The following is a 22,079-nucleotide window of genomic DNA, read 5'->3' on the forward strand; positions in this document are numbered from 1 at the left end:
ACAAAAGTAGGATACTGGGAAAATAGCGTGTAATATCTCCTATATGGTTATTCATATTTTTGTCACACACACACACACACACACACACACACACACACACACACACACAGAGTCTGTATCTCCAGCTCCACTCTGGTTATGGAGAAGAGGCAGAGCGCCAGGTGCATAGGCTGAGACTGCAGACACCTGACCATCCTATTACTGTGAGGCAAAAGCATCCGGTGTTTTTCGGGTTGGGCCTGTCCAGGAAGATTCTTGAATGCCCGGTGATTAGAAAATGTGACGCTGACTGGTTGTGCGAATCAAACAATAGTATTTCCTTATTTCTACTTCTGAGCATAATGAGAACCCTTTAAGGGAACTCATTGTCTTTAAATCAGCCAACCTCTAGTGAGGTCATGGAGACACAGGAAGCAGGTATTCACATTAGCCCCAATCAAGGGGAAGAGGAGGAGGAAGGGAGTATGCGCAGGCGCCCTAGGGTCTTCCCCAGCACACATTGGGAAGGAGGGGTCTGCAAGCATGCGCACAAATGCCCGGTCAAGCTAAGGACTGCAGGAGGTTCCACGTGGGCTGCGGGCTTCGGGCAGGCTATGGTCAGGGGTCCTGAGGGCCTTGGTGACGTTGCAGGGAGTTGGACTTTCTGCAGCGTGGCTCAAGTAAAACCCATGTTTAATTCCTGCCTTTCGCTTCCTCAGCAGCCATCCTGGGCCCTTGCAAGGGCCTCGAGCCAGGGAGGGATTCCTTTGACGATCAGAGGGGGCAGCAGGGAAGGTACAGCGTGGTAGCCACTTGCGCACGAGCCAGTGCTGCTGGTGGTGGTAGAGAACAACTTTTATCAAAGTGGTAGAGAACAACAGCAGCAACAAAGGTATTGCTCTTTGTGGAGCAGGGCTGCCCCATAGGCAGTGTGCCCAGAGTAGCAGCTCAGAAGCAGTTCTGCAATCATATTTATACCCAGTTTCAATGATATGCAAATTAAGGGGTGGATTATGCCAAAATTTCTAGAAAAAAGGCAATAACTTCCAGGTCATAGGATTGTTGCCATGGAAAGGAGCCATAACTTCCAGGTGTTGCCTTAGCAACGGTAACCTGACATAGCACTGGTGAGTGTGTTTTATGGAGAGACTCCATAAAACCTCTTCCCTTTCAGCTCGTCTTCAGTGTGGTCTGGAGCCCAATCCCCACCTCCGGAGTCGAGTCCTGCCTCCTCTCAGTAACAAAAAGTAGTAGTATATGGTTAATTGTCAAATACGTTTGCAAAGTGTAATCAAAGATACATTACCAATCTGAATCTCAAAGTGTGCTATCATCTTTGAATCTGAATAATATATGATTAAAGAAGTTACAGTTTTCCTTTACATTCAATAACATTTCTTTAGTGGTTTTCTTTTTCAGATACTTTGATTATAATCTTTTTTTTTTTTTTCATCTTTGTATCCCCATTATACAACCCAGTGCCTGGCATATAAAGTGGGATCAACAAATGTTTGGAAAATGAATTGTAAAGTTGACTTTCCTGTACCTTTTTAATATTAGGTTTCCAACTACCATGCTTTTGACCATTTTCTAAATTTTCTACCCTAGATAACAGAAAATTATTTCATGCAAGCTTGCTATGTATTAATGATACTCTCCTGCCCTAAGGAAATTTACTTCCCTTCAAGCACAGGGTCCCCCAAATTACTGTATTTCCACCCCCTTTCAGCTTATTTTATCCTTTTCTCCTACTACAGAACAGTTGGCATTCACCATTCCCTTCAGTAAAGTCTTTTTTTTTTTTTTGTCTGTGGCTTAAAGGATGCTTTTTCCCCCATAGCTCAAGGTTAGGCCTCAGTTATGTAATTTGAGTGATTTGATAGCACAAATCAATTTTATATTTAAATTACAGCATAAAACAGCACTGCCTCCTGTAGAAAAACTTGCTTGCTAATTTTGACCAGACATAGGGTAAAAATATTGTCCAATACCTCAAAAATTATATGAATATATATCCATTTCAATTGTGTCCCCCTTCCTCTCCTCTCCTTTTATCTCTTCGAGGATAAAAATGTATGGGTTGTGTGCTGATGATGTTTCTGTTCATATTTCTTATAAGTACCGCGCGCTAACCGATTGTGCCACTGGAGCCATGTCTGTTCATATTTCTATGCCCTGATACCTGGATCAGCTTTTGTTCTACAAAAAAAGACTTGTTTCTGGCTTATTTCTGAAAGCTAGTGTTGGCCATGATTAACTTTTAGAGCAAAAGATTTCAGGCAATGAGTACATTCTTACATATTCTTACACAGTGAATATTCAGTTCCAGCCCGCACAGTAGCCCTAACAGATACCAGTGCTCCTTCCAGAGATTCACCTATGGATTCAGTACCCCAGAAGAGAATTCCTGTAAATTCTTGGGGAAGCTATAGCTAGACTATGGCTCAACACTCATTTTTCCCCCGTGATTCTTAATCTAACAGTGGCACTGTTGGCCTATTCTTTGGCAACTAGATTTGGTTCTTGCTTATTCTACCAATAAAATATTTTATTGAGATGCGTCTAAATTTGTCCCCTCCTCTTTAATTCTTTAAGCAGTTATCACTCCATATACTGAATGTTTTGTTATAATTATTGATTTGAGTCTTATTTTTATACTTTCAATCACATTCTTTGCCTAATTCTTTTCATATTTTTATATTTTCTTTCCCTCCTCATAATTCTCTTTACATACCACTAAGTTTAGGCACTTGGACATTTTTTAAATTTCAAAATGGTGTTTTATTGTGCATATCCTCTTGATTTCACACATCTGAAGACGCCTAGACTATCTTTTCTACTACAAGCTAGCAGGATGTATCATGGTGAACACTGAAGAGAACTGCATACCACTGCTCAAAAATTAAACACACACACTTGCATGCATGCAAACACACACACACACACACACACACACACACACACACCAAGGATAGACATCTCAATCCCAAGAAACAAAAATGAAAGAAAGACTTTCTGACTTCCAGTTCTGCAGAAGGATCAACTCCAAGTTTTAAGCCTGAATTCCCAGAATTTGTCTCCAGTAGGCAAAGAAGACCTTCTTACTGGAAACAAGAATTCTTTCCTGGGAAGAACAATTCTTTCTTGTGCTAAAGGAGATAACTAATATTCTCTGTAGGTCCCTCTGTAACAGCTTGTACATGAAGACCTAGATTAGGATTGTCTCTGATGCTCAAAGAATTAGGGTTACTCAGAATCAATAAGATCAATGGAGGCCAGACGCGGTGGCTCATGCCTGTAATCCCAGCATGTTGGGAGGTCGAGGCAGGTGGATCATGAGGTCAGGAGATCGAGACCATCCTGGCCAACATGGTAAAACCCCATCTCTACTAAAAATTCCAAAAAAAATGAGCCGGGTGTGGTGGTGCACACCTATAGTCCCAGCTACTCAGGAGGCTGAGGCAGGAGAATCACTTGAGCCCAGGAGGCGAAAGTTGCAGTGAGCCGAGATTGCACCACTGCACTCCAGCCTGGGTGACAAAACGAGACTCCATCTCAAAAAAAAAATCAGTGGAACATACATCTTATGGTAATGGTGGGTAGATAATTAGGACAGTACTCCCGTAGAGAATAATGTTAAAAATCTGGGTAAAATAAACTAAATAGTAAGCTTCAAAGGCATAACAAGAGAGTGAGGAATTTCTAGAACAAACCTAAGAAAAGTGAAAACCCAGAAACCTAAGCCTGGTAAGGAGCCACTTATATTTTCAGATCAAGTAGAAACAGCTTAAAGATGGAGCCACAATTTGGGATTTGGTAATTTTATAGGATAATCAGGATAAAAGTAAAACTCACAATCCATCCAAAGTGAAGAATGTCATCCTCATCTTACTTTTAGAAAGGATCCCGCCTGTAATCCCAGCACTTTGGGAGGCAGGTGGATCACCTGAAGTCAGGAGTTTGAGACCAGGCTGGCCAACTTGGTGAGACCACGTCTCTACTAAAAATACAAAAAATTAGCCAGGCGTGGTGGTGCATGTCTGTAATCTCGGCTACTCGGGAGGCTGTGGCAGAAGAGTTGCTTGAACATGAGTGGCGGAGGTTGCAGTGAGCCGAGATCGTGACACTGCACTCCAGCCTGGGTGACAGAGTGAGACTCCATCTCAAAAAGAGAAAAAAGAAAAAAAAAAGATCCCAAAGTGATAAGTTCTCAGATGTAAATCATCCTTACTGTAGACTTGCAGTGTGAGTGTCCTTAGACTTGATTAAAGTGGTCTTTCTCCAATAGTGTCTGAAGATTTGGCATTAAAAAGAAATTCTACCTGGAGGATGATACTAATACTTTGGGCCTTAAATTTTCCCTTGAACACTTTTTTTAAATGTAATGTGTAGCACTTGGAGAAAACCAAACACCAAAAGAAACATGATGCAATGAGAAAACCAAACAAAAAGTAACAGAAACAAATAAGCAAAAACTTGAGATACTATAATGATCAGATATCGGTATAAAACAAGTACACTTACAATATCTAAGACAGTTTTTAAGCAATCTTGAAAATGTCTTCTGAAAATAGGAAAATATAAAACTGACATGATACATTTGCAAACATACCAAATAAAACTATTAGAATTGACAAACGGAATGTGGCAGCCATAAAACATGCCACCCACATCACCAGCTCTGGCGAGTATGATTGGTAAATGGCCCTGCTACTGCCCCTCTGGACCCACCACCATGTTTGTGCCAAAGGCATGCCACCTGCAGACTGCTCCCAGCCAGTGAGATAGCACATTGGAATGGTGAGGGTACTCAGGCTCCTCCTGGAAAGACATGAGCTTCCTCTAACTGGCAGCTTGGCTCAAAGACTCCCCCTTGGCTACTGAATCTTTCCTGGAACTGCACTGCTCATGACTCTTCCTAACCAAACCTTCTTTCTTCCCACTCTCCCTTCACAGGTGTCAAATCGTTATGGTCTGAAGGCTATCCTTCCCTCTACCTGCTTCTGCCTCCATTAAATTTTTTGTACATCTAATCCAGTTTTGGTGTTTCCTCCTTCACAAACCTGAACTTATATACAACTGAAATTAACAACTCAGTGAACAGATTTAACGGATTAGACAGTGCTGAAGAGAGAATCAGGGTAGAAGAAAATCCGGAATGCAGCCCAGATATAAGCAATGTGGAGAGAGGGTAAGAAATACAGAGAAAAGAGTGAGAAGTTTTAACATATTAATCATCATTCTGAAAGAATAGAAAAACACAGGTTCACAGAGATAAGGCAAAAAGAAAAAAGGAATAGAAACACAGGAGTTAAGACAGTATCTGAAAACATGAGAAATTTCCAGAACAGATAAAATATATGAATCCACCCATTCAATTAAACCAATAAACTTGAAGCAGAAAAAAAGAGATATTATAAAGGAGTAAAAATTGGACTGACAGCTGACTTCTAAAAGAGGCAAAAAACACCTCTGTTCTGTACAAGACTTCTATTACACATGTACAAAGAACACCCTGGATTCTGTGATAGTTAATTTTATGTGTCAGCTTGATTGAACTAATCAAGTTCAACTATGCCCAGATAGCTAGTAAGATATTATTCTGTGTGTGTATGTGAAGGTGTTTCCAGAAGAGATTAGCATTTGAATCCGTAGATTCAAACCAGTAAAGAAGTTCTGCCATCACCAATATGGGCAGAAATCGTCTAGTCAGTTGAAGTTTCAAATAGAACAAAAAGGCAGTAAAGGGCAAATTCATTCTCTCTTCTTGAGCTGGGACATCCATTTTCTCTGGCCTTCAAACATTGGAGCTCCTGGTTCTCAAGTCTTTGAACTCTTGGACTTACACCAACAACCTCCCCCCACACACCTTGTTCTTGGAACTTTGGCATCAAACTGGGAGAGTTACATCATCAGCTTCCCTGGTTCTCAGGCCTTCAAACTCATATTGGATTACACCATCAGTTTTCCTAGTTCTCCAGCTCACAGACAGCATATTATGGGGCTTCTCAGCCTCCATAATCATGCAGACCAATTCTACACACACACACACACAGACACACACACATACACGCAGGTTCTCTATTTTTGGAGAACCCTCACGAATACAGCTGCCATTAGGAAGAAGGTCAGAATCACAGAGAAAGCCCAGCGCCCAAGGCCCAGGCACATAGGCCATGCCTAAGACTGAAGCTATGTAGGAACAACAAAGAACACTTCCCTGCCCTTGCCATATATCTAAAAAATACTGGGTGATTAACAAGCAATCCAGTCTACTATAGGGAAGGGTCAAAGCCTGGAACAACCCTCTGTGAAGTGGAGTTATGCAGAGATGACTGAAATCTGAGGGTGAATGGAACAGGAACACCAGGTAAAGCCCTATGGCATTTCAGTCCCCACCTAAGCGCAAGGCAACACTAAACATATTAAAAACCTAAGATGCACTGAAGGTAACCATAGCAACAACCCCAACCCAGTTCAACTCTTAATTAGATTGACTCACCTGAACACTAACAGCCTGACAGAGGAAGAGGCATAACCATTCCACATACAAATATTGTTTATCCCAATCTACTTTCCTAGTATGCATATTTACAATTTAAGAAAATTATAATATATTCAGAAAAGCAAAAGTATAATAATCCATAATGAAAGGACAAAACAATCCACAGAACCAGACTCAGAAATAATCCAGAAGTGGGACAGGGACTTTAAAATAATTATGATTACTATGCTAAAGGATGAAATGAAAAATGTAGACAACATGTAATAAAAGATTAGACATTTCAACAGAGAGATGGAAACTATAAAAGTCAAATGTAAATGCTAGAAATTAAAAACATTTTATGAGACATGAAGTATTCCTTAGGGGTTACATCAGTAGACTTGACACAGTTGAGGAAGGAATCAGTGAATTTGAAAATAAGTTAATAGAAATTGTTCAAACTGAGCAAAAGGAGAAAAACAAATGAGAGAAAACAATATATAGGAGTTATGAAATTATATCAAGCAGTTTAACGTACATGTCAGAAAGAGAGAATGGACAGAAGAAATATTTGAAAAGGTAGTGGTTAAGACTTTTCTAAAAGTATTGAAGGACACTAAACTACAGATCCAAGAAACAGAGAGCTCCAAGCAGGGTAAACACATAACAAAGCAAAACAGAAAATCTAGACATTTTATACTTAAACTGTTGAGAACCAATGATAAAGAGGAAGTTTTAAATATAACTAGGGGGAAAAGACATTATATTAGAGGAATAAATATTAGAATTACAGCTGATTCTTTGTCAGAAACTACAATTCAGAACACAATTGAATAGCATCTTTATTATACTGAAATACAAAAAACTAACCAGAATATTTAGTCAGCAGAAATCTTTCTAATATGATGGTGAAATAAAGAATCTAACTAACAAAGCTGGAACAATTAATTATCAACTTAACTTCACTATAAGAAAGGCTAAAAGAAGTTTTTCAGGCAGAAGGAATGAATATGACACCAGACAGAAATCTGAATCTACACAAAGAAATGAAAAGCCCTAGAAATGGGGAAAAAATACAAATATAAAAGAAATTTCTTTTACATTTTATAGCTCTAACAAAAATAGTAATAGTGTATTAGGGACGTTATAAAACATGTAAAAGTTCACAACAATAACAACACAAAAATGGGAAAGATGAATTGCAAGTACACTATTGTAACTTTCTTAAAACGTATGTGAAGTGGTCTGAAATTTTTACAGATAGATTGTGATAAATGGTCTAAAATCCATTTAGATTGGTTAAAACCACAAGAAAACCACAAGATTCAACCATATGCTATCTACAAAAAAGTGCACTTTAAAGGTAATGACTGAATTGGTGTCTATTGCTGCATAACAAATTACCACAATTGTGAAAACTTAAAACAACATACAGTTATTATCTCACAGTTTCTGTGGATCAAGAGTTGATATTTTTGGAATGTTTGGCCCCTCATTTCTCATGTTGAAATGTAATCTCTAATGTTAGAGGCAGGACCTGGTGGGAGGTGTTTGGGTCATGGGAGCGGATACTTCGTAGAGGGGGTTGGTGTCCTGACAGCAGTGAGTGAGATCTGGTTATTTGGAAGTGTGCGGCACCTCCCCCACACCTTGCTGTTACTCTCATCGTGTGACAAGCAGGATCCCCTTTGTCTTCCACCATGATTGGAAGCCTCCTGAGGCACTCACGAGAAGCAGATGCCAGCACTGTGCTTCCTGCACAGCCTGCAAACTGTGAGCCAAAATAAATGTCTCTTATTTATAAGTCACTCAGTCTCATCTATTTCTCTATAGCAATGCAAAAACAGCCTGGCACAGGAGTCAAGACATGGCTTAGGTGGATCCTCTACTCAGGGTTTTGTGAAGCTGAATCGAAGTATCATCCATTCTGCCATTTGGAGCTCAGGGTCCTTTTCCAACTTCATTCGGGTTATTGGCAGAATTCAGTTGTTTGTGGTTGAAAGACTGTGGTTGTGGGTAGATCCTAGAGGCTGCCCCTCTCCATATATTTATAGGCAGTTTAAAGCATGAATGTTTGCTTTCTTAAAATCTGGAAGTATCTCTTGCTTTTAAGGTTTCTTTTAATTAGGTGAGACCTACCCAGAATAATCTCCCCTTTAACTAATGCAAAACTAGCTGATTAGAGACCTTAATTAAATTTGCAAAATCCCTTCACTTCTACCATGTAAACCAATCATAGAAATGGCATTCATTCTATTCGCAGGTCTTCCCACACTAAAGGGGAAGAGATTATCCAGGGCATGTATACTAGTTTATGGAAATCTTGGAGCCCACCTTAGAATTCTGCCTATCACAATCATAGAGATGGCTTAAAAGTAAAAGAATGAGGAAATAAACATCATGAAAACACTCATCAAAAGAAAGCTGGAGTACCTACATTAATATAACATAGATCTGTAGTCTACAGAGCAAGGAATATTGTCAAGGATAAAGATGGACATTACATAATGATAAATGTGTTAATGTATCAGAAAAATATAACAATCCTTACAATATTTGCACCTAAAAACAGAGCTTCAAAATACATGAAGCAAAACTAAAGAAACCAAAAAGATACATAGACAAATCCAAAATTATACTTGGATACTTTAAACCTTATTTCTCAGTAATCAATAAAACATGCAGACAGAAAATCCATAAGACTACGGAAGGTGCAAGAGTGGATATATTCCCTTAAGTTCAGGAAAAGGCCAGAATGTCCCTCATTGCCACTCCAATTTAATGTTTTGATAGAGATCCTGCCAGTGAAAGGAGGCAAAGAAAAGAAATTAAAAGCACACTGATTGGAAAGAACATAATAAAAAACTGTTTTTATTTGCAGATGACATAATTTTCTATGAAGGAAATCTCAAAGTATCAAAAAAAATTCTAGAACTAATAAATTAACAAGGTCAGAAAATACAAGGTCAACATACAAAAATCAATTATATTCTTGCAGACTTGTAATGAATGACAGGAAACTGAAATGAAATCATCAATACCATTTATAATACCACTAAAATTATAAAATATTGGGATTAATCTAAGGTTTTTACACTGAAAACTACAAAACATTGATGAGAAAAATCAAACAAGACCCAAATACCTGGAACAATATTATACCATGTCTATGAATCAGAAGATTCAATATTATTCAGATATCATTATTTCCAAATGAATCTGTAGAGTCATGCAATCACAATCAAAATCTGGAAGTATTTTCTTATATATTTTTCAAGCTGATTCTAGAATTTATATTTAAAAACCAAAACCATTTTGAAAAAGAAAAAAGAGAATTTCCACTTCCTGATCACAAGATTTATATATAGCTGCCATCATCATAACAGTGAGGTATTGGTGAAGATCAGACATAAAGATCAATGTAACATAATACAGTTCAGAAATAGACCTATATGTATATGATCAATTAATTTTTGAAAGAGCGCCAAAGTAATTTAATAAAAAAGGATGCTCCCTGCAAGATAAGTTGATGGAATAAAAAATTGGACATACATTTACAAAAAAAAATCTTGATTTATATCTCACACTATATACTAAAATTAACTATTATGATCTTCTGAAAACCATTTCTCTGGACTGCAGTCTCCTTATCTGTAATAAGGGGGAGGAAAGGACTAGTTTAGATGATCCCCAAGATTCTTCTAGCTCTCACCTTCTGTGGCTATGCCTTTTTCCTCTCCTTTCCACACGACTCAGGTATTCACTGAGTTAAACTCAAGTGGCAAATGTGTGCGTGTAGGTCTCCAAGAAGCTTATGGCAGCACAGGATATAGTTTTCATAGAAAAGCCATAGGAGGTATGACTTCTTATGTTGTCACTGAACCAATTCTAACACTTCTTGTGCAAATCAACTCCCTTCACATGTTCAGCAGAGGAATTACCTTTGCCTCCACTTTTTATCATTGCTCTTGCTGTGGTTTTCCTTCTCTGAAAAAGCAAATATGAAGTCACTGTGGTCCTTGCTCAGGTTCCCAGGACACAGAAGCATCCCCAGGCCACGAACCTCATGTCCTGGGTCTAGGAGAACCTGGCCTTGATAGAGACCATGGAGCAGCTTGAGAATATTGCCTGGGGCAGAATCTGACAGAATCTCCTGACTGTGTGTAAGGTCTGATAGCTTCAGGAGGGGAGGAACCAGAGATCTTGGGGTGAGATATGTTAAAAGACAATGTGCACCCCAAGAAGCCTGGGTCAGTCCTACAGATGTGCCTGTTGGTAACTCTGATACCTCATGATGTCAAATGTCAATAGTAATTTCAGACAGAAGGAAAACAAGACCCAGACAGCACGACTTGGTATATTATATTTTTTTCATCAAAAGTAGAGCTTCCCAACTTTTTCATGTTGATATCCACATGGTAACATTTGTTACAGCATAGTGTGTAAACAGAAGAGGCTGCCCTCAACCTCAGAGGCAACTGATCTCAGACCTTCAGCCACCTTGGGGTTTTGAGGGGCTCTTTGTCTCTCCTCTGAGGGGTGAGGGGGAAAATATCTCAACAAACCTATAATTGATTGACAAATCAAGAGCTGAGAATATCCGATGTAATGACTCAAAAGGAAATCAGCCCGGTGAGGGTATACCTCAGCAAGCTCAGAAACATTCGTGATAGGAAGATATCAGCTTGTGGATCCCAAGACGCTTACCAGGAGACATTCAGTTGCAAGTGATAATGTCAGGGTAGGGGAGGGTCTCATTAGGCTTTCAGGAAGGTCCACTCCAGATGCAACAGGAGCAGTCCTCCAAGGTGCCCGCCAGGAAGTCTCCAGGGACTTTGTCATCCCATCTGGACCTCATCTAACCCATCCAATAAACAACTAGAGGAGAGCGTCAGGGCATGCATTCAGTCCCTGCTGCTCCCTCTTGGCCTTTTGGGCTAACTAAATGGGTGAAGGGTCTACTCTAAATGCAATGCTAAAGAATTAGACAACCAGACATCAGCTACCCAGACAACTCCAGAGGTCATGATAAAAAGCTCTTACACCTGCTCTGGGCGCTGTCCTGCCCTGACACCTACATACTCTCTGCTTCCTTTAAAATAACCACTTCAAAGGGCACCTTCCTCACCTCCTGTCAACCTTGATCACATGTCCAAGTTCTACTCCACACTTCAGGGCTTTCTCTTTCGAGTTCGTCCGTTTTGACCTCTTTTCTTCCCAAAATCCTGCTTAATACATTGTCTAAAACTGTGCTTTCATGTATTTTTTACCATGACCCTCAATTTTTTACTGCTTCCCAGAACTTACATACACTTATATTTTGTGTGATTAATTTTGATAGTTTCTATTCTGCTCTATTTAATTTTTTAATGCTCTATAACGGGGTGTATGAGATACACTTGTCCAAAACATTCATTTAGGACCCTTACTCATTGTCTCTCATTTGCGTAAGTCATGTCTCTGTAATAAGATTTCAGATTCCTTAAGAGGGTGGCTTTTGTCTGCTTCCTATGGGTGCTGTCTGGACTTACCACCCATTAGGTCTAGTGTGCAAAGACTCAGGAGAATAGGGTAAATTTGCTTTAAAGATGCAATATTTAGATACTTAGAGTGTACTTCATGGCATCATTAATCCTTCCTCCATGTTGTGTGTCAACTGTGGGCTCAGATAGCTGCCGCTTTTATTGACCTGGATGTTTCTGAATCCTCAGCTCTACCTCCTGGACTCACCCCTAGATGATTTCTGCCCCCTGCCCCCCACCCCCATGAAGCCTCTTCAGCAGGTGTGGTCTCTGTAGAACACCCTGATCCAGGAGGCTCCTTTTCTCACCTCCAATTAGGTGCCCTTGACCTGGCCCCTCTCAGCTCTGAAAAGAGTAGCCATGACCTTGTCCAGAAACAAAGGAAATGATAATGTTGATAATACAGAAATGCCTGCATTTTAATACTTTTTTCCAGCAACTTTTATCTGCTCTTTGATTTTCATAAGAACACAATGTTCTAAAAAAGTTCCAAGAAAGAACTTTTTTTAGAGTGACTGCAGACAAGGAAGAGAAATCGCACTTCAGCATTTGGCTTCAGCCCCTCCCAACTCTGACTTGGGGTTTCATTTCCACATTTCCCACTAGTCATGTTCATGGGAGACTTCCGTGGAATCGGGTGAGATGATGGATGAAGAGACAGAGGCCAGATGGTGAAAGAGAGCAAGCATGACTAAGTGTTAGGAGACCATGTGGTGACCAACAGGCTCAGTTTGACTGGGACTAAGGGGTTTCCCAGGACGTGGGCCTTGTAGTACTAAATCCAGTCAAATTCAGGGCAAGTTGGCCGGTTGGTCACCTAGGACCTCAGCCCAGTGGCTCAGGAGAAAGTGGTAAATGTCGCACCTCCTTTTTCCCTTATTCTTCCTTCCTCCGTCATCAGAAGGCAATAATTGTCTATCTTCCATTTCAACAGAAGGTCCAAGGCGTGAGCCCTGAGGTCCTTGAATCACTCCAAGTTGATAGGGAAGGTGGCTCCCCAAAATGTCTCTGAGATGGAGCTTTGGCATCTCCTCAACTTAATAAAGCTGATTCTCAGGGCAGCCTACAGGTATCTACCCTGAGATGGCTACTGCACTCAGAACTCCAGAAACTTCATCACATAACTAGAGCACATGAGTTGCAGCTCAGCGTGCCCAGTTCTGTGCACCAGGGAGCATCGCAGAGCGAGAACAGGGATAGCAGAGGTGGCTGGGGATGGATAGAGACCTGCTTTCAGCAATTCATCACATTTTGTACTATGTCAGGTTTGGTAGAGAACTATCTCTGTCCAGGCTGAAAAGGGATTGCATTTGGTGTCGAACAGAAGGATAAGGAAAATGGCCACTTCCTAGGTGTCCCAGGTTTCCTGGGGGTTTGTTTGTTTATTTGTTTGTTTGTTTTGCAAATCTGAACAGAGGAATAGAGAGGGTGTGGGAAAAGGCACAGAGTCTAGTTTTGGAAATACTTTCATATCTGGATATATATGAATTTCTACAGTCCTGCTTTCTGAAAGTAGCTACCTAAGATTATTCTACTAGCACTAAATGTAACTACAAAGGGGGACATGAGGGAAGAGTTAGATCATTTAAGTCATATGTTTTACTCATTTATTCGGCAAGTATTTCTGAGCACTTTTTAGGGCTAAGTTCTAGCAAGATCCTGACCTGAAGACAGTCCCTGACCTCTAAAAAGCCCACGATCTCATCCAGAAAACTGATAGAAACCAGTTAACACATTTCATCATTGACTCCCTGAGGTCTCTTTGAGCCATAAGAGGAGCCTGGGAACTACTAGCGAAAAAAAAGATAAGACTTAGAGAACAGAATTCAAAGCGGAAAATCAGTCCTTAGCTGGGGTGCCAGAGCACCCAGTTAAGTGGATAAATATAATGTTTGCGAATAGTTCAAACCACAAGGAAAGAAGAGAGAGAGTTTGAAGATGTCACTAGAATGAAGTGAATTTGCTACATTGATAAGAATGGTTAGCATCGGTGCCCCTCACTGTTTATAAGATTTTGATGTGAACTCTGTCCATGAAATTTTTGAGGGATTCCAGGCAGTTGCTGGGGGAGTACCTGGTCCCTATCTAATAAGGGTGAAATCCTGGTCAGATTACAGCCCACTTCCTGCCCTGCTCTGCTCAATTCACACAAATTATGAGTGCTGACTAGCTTGAAAGTCCTTGAAGAATTTAAAAGTGTAAGGACCAATAAAAGTCAAATATAAGGAAAAAACGTTAATTCTCTTTTCTGGAGAAAAAATAAAGTGGAAAAGAATTACCCCTCCCTTCTTAGAGTATTTTATTTAGAAAGCTTGTAAGTGTGAATTCTTTCTCCACCCTTTGTAATGCAATCTTTTTAAAAGCTGTTTGACAGCCCAGGGCTGTCTTCAGAGCACCTGGAAGCCATCCCTTTGAAACGCAAACATCAAGGAAGGTAGCGTCCCCACCTCCCAGTCTCCGTGGGAAACCAGGGGCCTAATTTAGGAGCCTAACTTAACTTAGGTAGGAGCCTGAGATCTGCCAGCACCTTTATGAGTTGCAAATCTTCCTCTTGCCATAGAGGATATGAGAAGTTTCCTTTTCCTCTGGAAAAAGACAATTAGCTAACACAGATGATTACTGAGTGAGTTTAGGATGAACTATGTATGACAAAGGGTACTGTCAAGTCCTCTTACTTGAGTACTAGCTACGGTTTAGCTTGAGAACACATGTGTAATGGGTGGCACCTACCTGGCTATATGACCAGGTGACATCCCTCTCCGTCTTTGCAATCTCTTCCTGGATTGTCTGGGATCCAGATCACATTCTGGTTCAATGCACGTTCAATAAAATTGTTTTCTTTCTCTTCCGCCTCTGTGGAGAGGTTTTCTGGGCTGGCAGGGGATTGTTTAAAATTGTTTTACCCATCAAGTCTTAGACAATTGTTATGATATGACTGTAAGCTCCACTTCAAATGTCAACAGCGAGGGATGTGGGGATTCTCTTGGCCCTGATGGCCCTCCGCCTAAGTCCCATTGTGTTCTCCATCTCATAATTGCTTTATGTCCACTGCTCTAACCTTAAATGGCAATCAGCTTTATGTCCACTGCTCTCCCAATCAGTTGAAAAATAGAGGTTCTATCACCCTGCTTTCAACCCTTACCAGATAAACTGACACGTGGACTCCACAATGTCCCCACAGGGAGGGCTCCGTCACGTGGCAGACAGCTTGCCAGGGTAAGTCACAAGCCAAAAGTCAAACCCTGCGAGGGCTTGTTCTGGTCCTCTGTGGACCAGAGTGCCTTTCTGATCCTGGTTAGCAGAAGCTTTCCAGAAGCAGAGCCTGTGAGAAGGGGCCCAAGAGTGCTGGGAGGAGTAGGTGCCCCAGTGATGGGTGCTGAGGGCAGCAGCTGCTGCCCAGAACTTTCCAGTCACCAGGGGCCTTTTCTGAACTTGGAAGTGGGAGAGTCTGTAATTCCCTTCATATCTCCTTCTTCCAAATACTGCTTGCTTGAAACAGTCAAAAGTAAAAAGGAAATAGGACGGGGCACACTGTCCCAGGGCAGGCTCATGACAGGAAGTGGCCCGTTAAGGAGGCAGCACATCGCTGCATTCAGCTGGTTTTCAGGGGCTTGTTCCCAATCAGTTTCCAGCCAATGCCAGGGTGTCCTAGTCTGCAGGGGTGTGGGGGGCACACTCCATAATCTCTACTTTTCTTTTTTTGCAGCTGAGTCATGGAGCTTTCAGCCCCTGCACGTGGCTCCTCCTTAACTGTATCTACTCAGCCTCCCTCAGCCCTGTGAATAGCCTCCTCACACACAGATCACAGTACAGGGCTCTCTCTGCTGTCACTTCACCTTCCTGAGAGAGGACCAGCCGGCCAGAGCCTAAATGACCGCCACCCTGGAAGACAGGGCACAACAGCCATTTCTGGTAAGGAGAACTGGGTTTATGCTCACAGAGACTTGGGGAATTGGAAGGATCGCAGTTTGGTCACAGCTGTTCATTTCTGATGTGACCTTGCACAGATCCCCTCACTTCTGGGTTCCCTGGTCTGTAAAACGGGGCAATGGTGGTGAGGGTTGTGGGCATTAGCAGGTGCACAGCTGGTGGAGCACAGCCTAAAGAATCTGCGCCTCCACTCACAGCCCAGTCCCAGGCAGCGGGCTTTGCTGCCCCATTGCCCATTACTTAGCCAAGTCGATCTCCATGAAACTCTCAGGGAGTAAGTCTGAACTGATCCTCTCACCAGTGGAACAGATGGGAAAACGGAAGCTCCCAGAGGGTAATAGGCTTTCCCCATCTCCCCTAGCATGCTGGGGCATTCTTCTCAATTTTACCCTCCTAATTTCTCCTGTCCCAGACCAGCCAGACACGCACTATGTCTCAGACAAGCCTGGGAGCTGAGGATGGATTCTTAGGGCTCCCCAGGGCAAGTGTAGGATATTTTCCCACCCCAGGAGCCTCATGTTCCAAACAAGACCCCTGAGTGGACCTTTTCTTGTGACTTTCAACTTCTGAAAACTACCCCATGCTCCCCTAGATTTCCCACATTTTTCCTATGACACCCTGCAGGATGCACTGTAGGGAAACAGGCTCATGTTTGGGGCACCTGTGAACAATCCCTTTGTCAGCCAAACTTGATGTGAGAGACATGCCGTGGAACCACAGTGACCAAACCGCAAAACACATCATTCCAATACCTGGAAATATATGGGCTGGGGCAGACGGGTGAAGGAAATACTTATGAACAAAGAAGACAAGAAGTGGTTTGATCTTTTCTAAAATAGTACGGAAGAGGCTGCTTTCTTGTGATTTGCTGAAATAAGCTCTTCTCATGGTAAAATCAGGTTCATGCAGTTTTCAAATCAGAACATGCATTTTGTTCATTTGCTTCACCCTTTTCCCTGAGCAGACCCTCCCACCGGCTTGCCAGAGGCTGCTACTTTCTTGCTTGCACACTGCCTTCCAATCTCTCATGACCTTTGGTCTCATTTGTGGGACTACTGGTAAAATTTTTCCTTTGGAGAAGACATCTGCCTTCATTTTTAATTCCCCCACTTTTGTCTGCCCTGTAGACCAACATGTATCACTTTCCCTCAAGCCTACGATGTGTCCATCACGCTTTATTCAGTTATTTTATAATCTTCTCCATGACTCATTTTAGCGTTGCCATCAGTATCCTTTCTGACTCACCTGTGAACACTTTGTTATTTGTTAATATCTGCCAAAAAATATATTCCTCAATGCAGCCTGATCCACTCAGAGACATTGGATTGGGAGAGCTATTGTTGCCGCTCGTTGCCTAACATAACAGAGTTTGACTGGCTTTTGTGACAGGCAATTGGCTGTTTTAAAAGGAAAGACCCCAATTGAGAGAAATTCCTGCCACCGACAATTTTATTTTTGAATAACCTTTTATAAGAAATGCACTCAAGATTTTGCAATAAAATTCTGTGTGTTGGTTTTAGGGTAGGCTTCTAGCTGTCCAATTAATTTGTCTCCTGACCAGGGAGTGGCAGCATTGTACACATGTTCCAAGAGGGTTGTTGACTTTTTTGGAATAGTCTCTTTTTCCGCCTATGGACTCAAGGACAATACATAGGCAAAAGGAGCCATTTCCTGATGCTAGCTCCATTGTAAACATGTGACCTTTGGCAGATCATTTAATGCTCAGTTTCCTTGCATTTTAATAGAAATTTTAAGACCAGTCTTGATCACATCACAGGGAATTTGAGAGAGCAATTAAAATAAGAAGGATGAAATAAATTTGAAAATTATAAACGTCTGCACAGAGGTTTATTACAATTATGATGTTCATAATCAACATCATTACCACTGTCCTCTTGACCCTTACCACATCATTTTGTTGATTCCAAACCTCAGAAAACGTCATCTAAAGTAGAGAGGATGTCAGGGAACTGGTGCTGTTTTAGCAAAAGCCAGAAGCATAATTTACCAGAGACAAGAACAGGGTATGGGAGAGAGAATACTCTTCTCTGGGCTTAAGAAAAAGAAAGAAAGGAGGGAGGGGAGGGGGAAGAGGAAAGGAGGAAGAAGAGAAAGAAGAGAAAGGAAGAGAGGCAGGAAGCTGTCTTAATACATTCTGATAATGCAAAAATAGATTGATTGACCTAAAGAAGGCCAAAAAAATCCACTGAATGAATAGAAAAATGTAGAAAAGATAGAAATCACAGAAGTTATTAAAAATGGAAGTTTATAGATAACCAAAATAGCAAACCATGAAAACTGTTTTTAATTTAATGATAATCAGTAAAATATAAGTTTAAGTCAATTAAGACATCCTTATTTATGCCCATAAGGATGACAGGAAATTAAAAGTGTAATATTACCAAGTGCCTGTCGAGATTTGGGGACTTCTTATAAATGGGTGGTGCAAATAGGAGTTAGCACGACTCCCTGGGAGTCATATTTGGCAATATCCAGTCAGGTGGAAGATATACATCCCCAATGCTGTGACACAGTGCTGGAAACCCAGAGCAGGAATGAGTTGTTCTTGAATTTGGCCTGAAGTTGATTCTTTCTCTTCAATCACCTCACTACCTCCTCTCCACCAACCGTCAGGATGGGAAGGCGGTCATACCAGTCCCCCTGCACCATTTCCTCTCACGTCAGTTCTTTGTGTCCCTGATCCCCACTTCCACCCTCCCATTGGAAAGTACCTTGTAATTTCCTCTCTGCCACTGGAATGCCCACTTGACACAAAGACTTTCTAGGACTGGAAGTTTCCACTACTTCAAATAAACCAATCTTATTTACAGCAAGGCAATTTTTTTCTCTATTCTGGTAAGTTTGCCTAGTGTAATTTCAATTTTTTTTAACACCCACTCTTTGTTTCATAGAAGAATGTTTTCTTCATTTCATGCCTTTCTGGTTGGGGGAGATAATCAACTGATTTGCTCCCAAATATTTCCTGATTTTCTGTTAAGTTGAGGGGAGGGAAGCAATAGTGCACTATTTTAGCATAACCTAACATCACCTGGTTTGCTTAAAGTTATTTACAGATGTTTCAAAGTAAAATATGAGTTAGAAAATTAGTGATGGAAATGGCTCATCTGAAGATAATTATTCTTAGATATCTGAATTGAGGTGCTCTCAGGCTCTACCAGCTCCCATATGGACATTTGCTTTTTATCCTTTTCCTGTTTTTATTCCAGGAGAGAATGGAAGGATTTCAGAAGGGCAAATATGGAGCTATGGCTGAAGGTAAGAAAGTCTTGAAGTTCTCAAGAGCCCCAGGTGCTTGGGAGAATCACAATTATCTCCCCACTTACCTTCCCCTAAAACACAGTGGCAGAAACCCATTCATTTTAAATGAAGAAGATAAAGGCAACCATCATTTTTTACCTCGCCATACCTCTTGTGCCTAATCAAACAATCACACACGCACACACACACACACCCCATAGTGTGATGCTCTCCCTGCACCAGGTGTGTGGGAAATGTGGAAAGGAAACCAAGTCATAAGTTGAAGGGTCTGGAAGCAAATGGGTGAATATGTTTTCTCTTTCTTTGTCTGCTGACAGCTCAAAACAAAACAACAAAAAAGGTCCCCATAGGGATTTAGTCATTGTGCTTGCTGCAAAACACCTCAGAAAAACTTAAGAAAAGGAAGAACCAACCCAGAGTGGGAGGAATAAAATAATAGATTTTTAAGAGCCTAAAGTGCACTTTGAATTCATTTGGGCTCCAGAAATCCGCAGGTTCTCCCCTCTTTGTGCCTTGAAGATTTTAGCTCCTGCCACAGTGTCACCGTCTCCAACACCACTTCTGCTATAATTTCATGTGCTTCCTTCCATCAGCCACATAGATTAGCTTTTCAACACACATGCTTCTATTGAGGTTATGTTCTATCTTTTTGAGCCATCCACCTTAGGGTCATCTCCCAGACGTTGCCCTAACATTAACTACAACTTACGTCATCTCAATTTCAAACATTTCACTCCCTACCCGGAGAGCACAGACCCAGGGACAGGCAGCTGACCCCCGGCAGTGGGTCATTATAGATCTGCCAGTGGAGACCTGCTTGACCCTCAAGGCTTGAATGAATGTGTGGAGTGTGTCTATACAAGTGTGCCTGGAAATGTGTGGGTGAAAGAGAAGTAATTGTATTTTCTCACTTGTAACTACTCATCCCCTCCCTCCTTCTAATAATTCTCCATGGAGTTGGCCTAAACACCTCACAGGGGAAAACACAAGGACCATTTTCTTTCAGGAAAGCTCTATTTGCCACAATCCAGATGAAGTGCTTAATGCATCCCCTTAATGCAGCAGTTCTGACTCCTGGCTGTGGATCCAAGCATGGGCTTCCAGTGAGGCTTTTTACATGCAAGATTCGCCTACAGTTGTATGCACACTTTTATGCACACATAAACATGTCTGTCATTCTGGGGAGGAGGTTCATAGCTTTCATGAGATAACCATGAACAATGACCTAACATTCTTAAGGATCATTAACTTAGTAAGACACAAGACTTCTTTTTCTACAGGTAGATCAGAAGATAACTTGTTTGCAACACCAGCGGCATTGAGGATTATCCTAGTGGGCAAAACAGGCTGTGGGAAAAGCGCCACAGGGAACAGCATCCTTGGCCAGCGCGTGTTTGAGTCCAAGCTGGGGGCCCAGTCAGTGACCAGGACGTGCCAGGCAGAAACAGGAACATGGAACGGGAGGAAAGTCTTGGTGGTTGACACGCCCTCCATTTTTGAGTCAAAGGCTGATACCCAAGAGTTGTACAAGAACATTGGGGACTGCTACCTGCTCTCTGCCCCGGGGCCCCACGTGCTGCTTCTGGTGATCCAGCTGGGGCGTTTCACTGCTCAGGACACAGTGGCCATCAGGAAGGTGAAGGAAGTCTTTGGGGCAGGGGCCATGAGACATGTGGTCATCCTCTTCACCCACAAAGAGGACTTAGGGGGCCAGGCCCTGGATGACTATGTAGCAAACACGGACAACCGCAGCCTGAAAGACCTGGTGCAGGAGTGCGAGAGGAGGTACTGTGCCTTCAACAACCGGGGCTCTGGGAAAGAGCAGAGGCAGCAGCAGGCAGAGCTCCTGGCTGTGATCGAGAGGCTGGGAAGAGAGCGAGAGGGCTCCTTCCACAGCAACGACCTCTTCCTGGATGCCCAGCTGCTCCAAAGAGCTGGAGCTGGGACCTGCCAGGAAGACTACAGGCAGTACCTGGCCAAGGTGGAATGGCAGGTGGAGAAGCAGAGGCAAGAGCTGAGGGAGAATGAGAGTAACTGGGCATACAAGGCGCTCCTCAGAGTCAAACACTTGATGCTTTTGCATTATGAGATTTTTGTTTTTCTTTTTTGGTGCAGCATAATTTTTTTAATTATTTTTCTGTTCATCTTTCATTATATTTAAATCTCTGGACCCTGGAGCACTTCTAACGTATCACCCCATGGAGTCGTTGTTCTAATAATCACCAATTCAGACTCGGATCCTCATGGTCTGTGGAGCACGCTGCTTGCTGTCTGTGCAGCTCCCATTTCCCCTTCTACCTTATAGACTTGGAGCTGTGTGCCTCCACTCCAAGGCTGCCTGCCTGGCTGCTGTAAACACTGTCCCACTCTCTCTGCCAATGACTGCTTCAGGAACGGGCCTGAGATCCCATGCAGGTCCATGATAAGTGAGTAAAAGTCTGCAGAGGTGGGGATGGAAGATCTCTCCTTAGAGAGAACCTATCTTTGTCCCTGGCATTGTGGGATCTGGGTGTGACGCTGGGACTGTCAGCAGCTTTGTGCTGCCAACCTGAGGTTTGAAGGCAGTGCCTCAGAGCAGCAAAGAGAGTTGGGGCCACCTGAGCCCTGAGCCACCAGCCCTGCAGCCTGCCCCATCTCTGCATTTCCAGTTGTGTTAGTCAATAAATTTCCTACTTATTTAAGCTATTTGAGCTCCGGGTCTCTTTTACCTGCATTTTAAAACATTCAAAGTAATGAAAATTTCTCCACATTCCCTTTTGTCGTTTCAATCTGTTGGAACTTCCCAGTCCACTTGCTTCCTTTGAGCAAGTGGCATCCAGAATAAAGGAACAGGGTTGGCTTTTCTTGTTCCTAAAATTAGGAAGAACCTCCTGCTCCTACTGAAG

The 22,079-nt window shown here is 42.0% G+C and overlaps 1 protein-coding gene and 1 long non-coding RNA gene across 3 annotated transcripts in view; one reads left to right on the forward strand and one right to left on the reverse strand.

Moving 5' to 3' along the window:
- LOC115898305 overlaps positions 1-15,471 on the reverse strand; it is a 100,973-nt gene extending 85,502 nt beyond the window's left edge. Inside the window, exon 1 of the long non-coding RNA XR_004058023.1 lies at positions 14,716-15,471. This is a non-coding gene — a long non-coding RNA (uncharacterized LOC115898305). The remainder of the gene's footprint in view (positions 1-14,715) is intronic.
- On the forward strand, positions 15,240-21,946 carry LOC104675385 (GTPase IMAP family member 5). 2 transcript variants are annotated; one of them, XM_010379918.2, is made up of 4 exons: positions 15,240-15,309; positions 15,692-15,897; positions 19,143-19,191; positions 20,475-21,946. In XM_010379918.2, the coding sequence occupies exons 2-4, from the start codon at positions 15,856-15,858 to the stop codon at positions 21,353-21,355; spliced, it is 972 nt and encodes a 323-aa protein (XP_010378220.1). In that variant the 5' UTR covers positions 15,240-15,309; positions 15,692-15,855; the 3' UTR covers positions 21,356-21,946. The 2 variants fall into 2 exon arrangements, with proteins under 2 accessions (XP_010378220.1, XP_010378219.1); XM_010379917.2 differs by lacking the exon at positions 15,240-15,309 and having other exon boundaries at positions 15,540-15,897.
- The last annotated feature ends 133 nt before the right edge of the window (positions 21,947-22,079 follow it).

This window comes from Rhinopithecus roxellana, chromosome 6 (genome assembly GCF_007565055.1).
Source record: "Rhinopithecus roxellana isolate Shanxi Qingling chromosome 6, ASM756505v1, whole genome shotgun sequence".
In the NCBI taxonomy this organism is placed as follows: Eukaryota; Metazoa; Chordata; class Mammalia; order Primates; family Cercopithecidae; genus Rhinopithecus; species Rhinopithecus roxellana.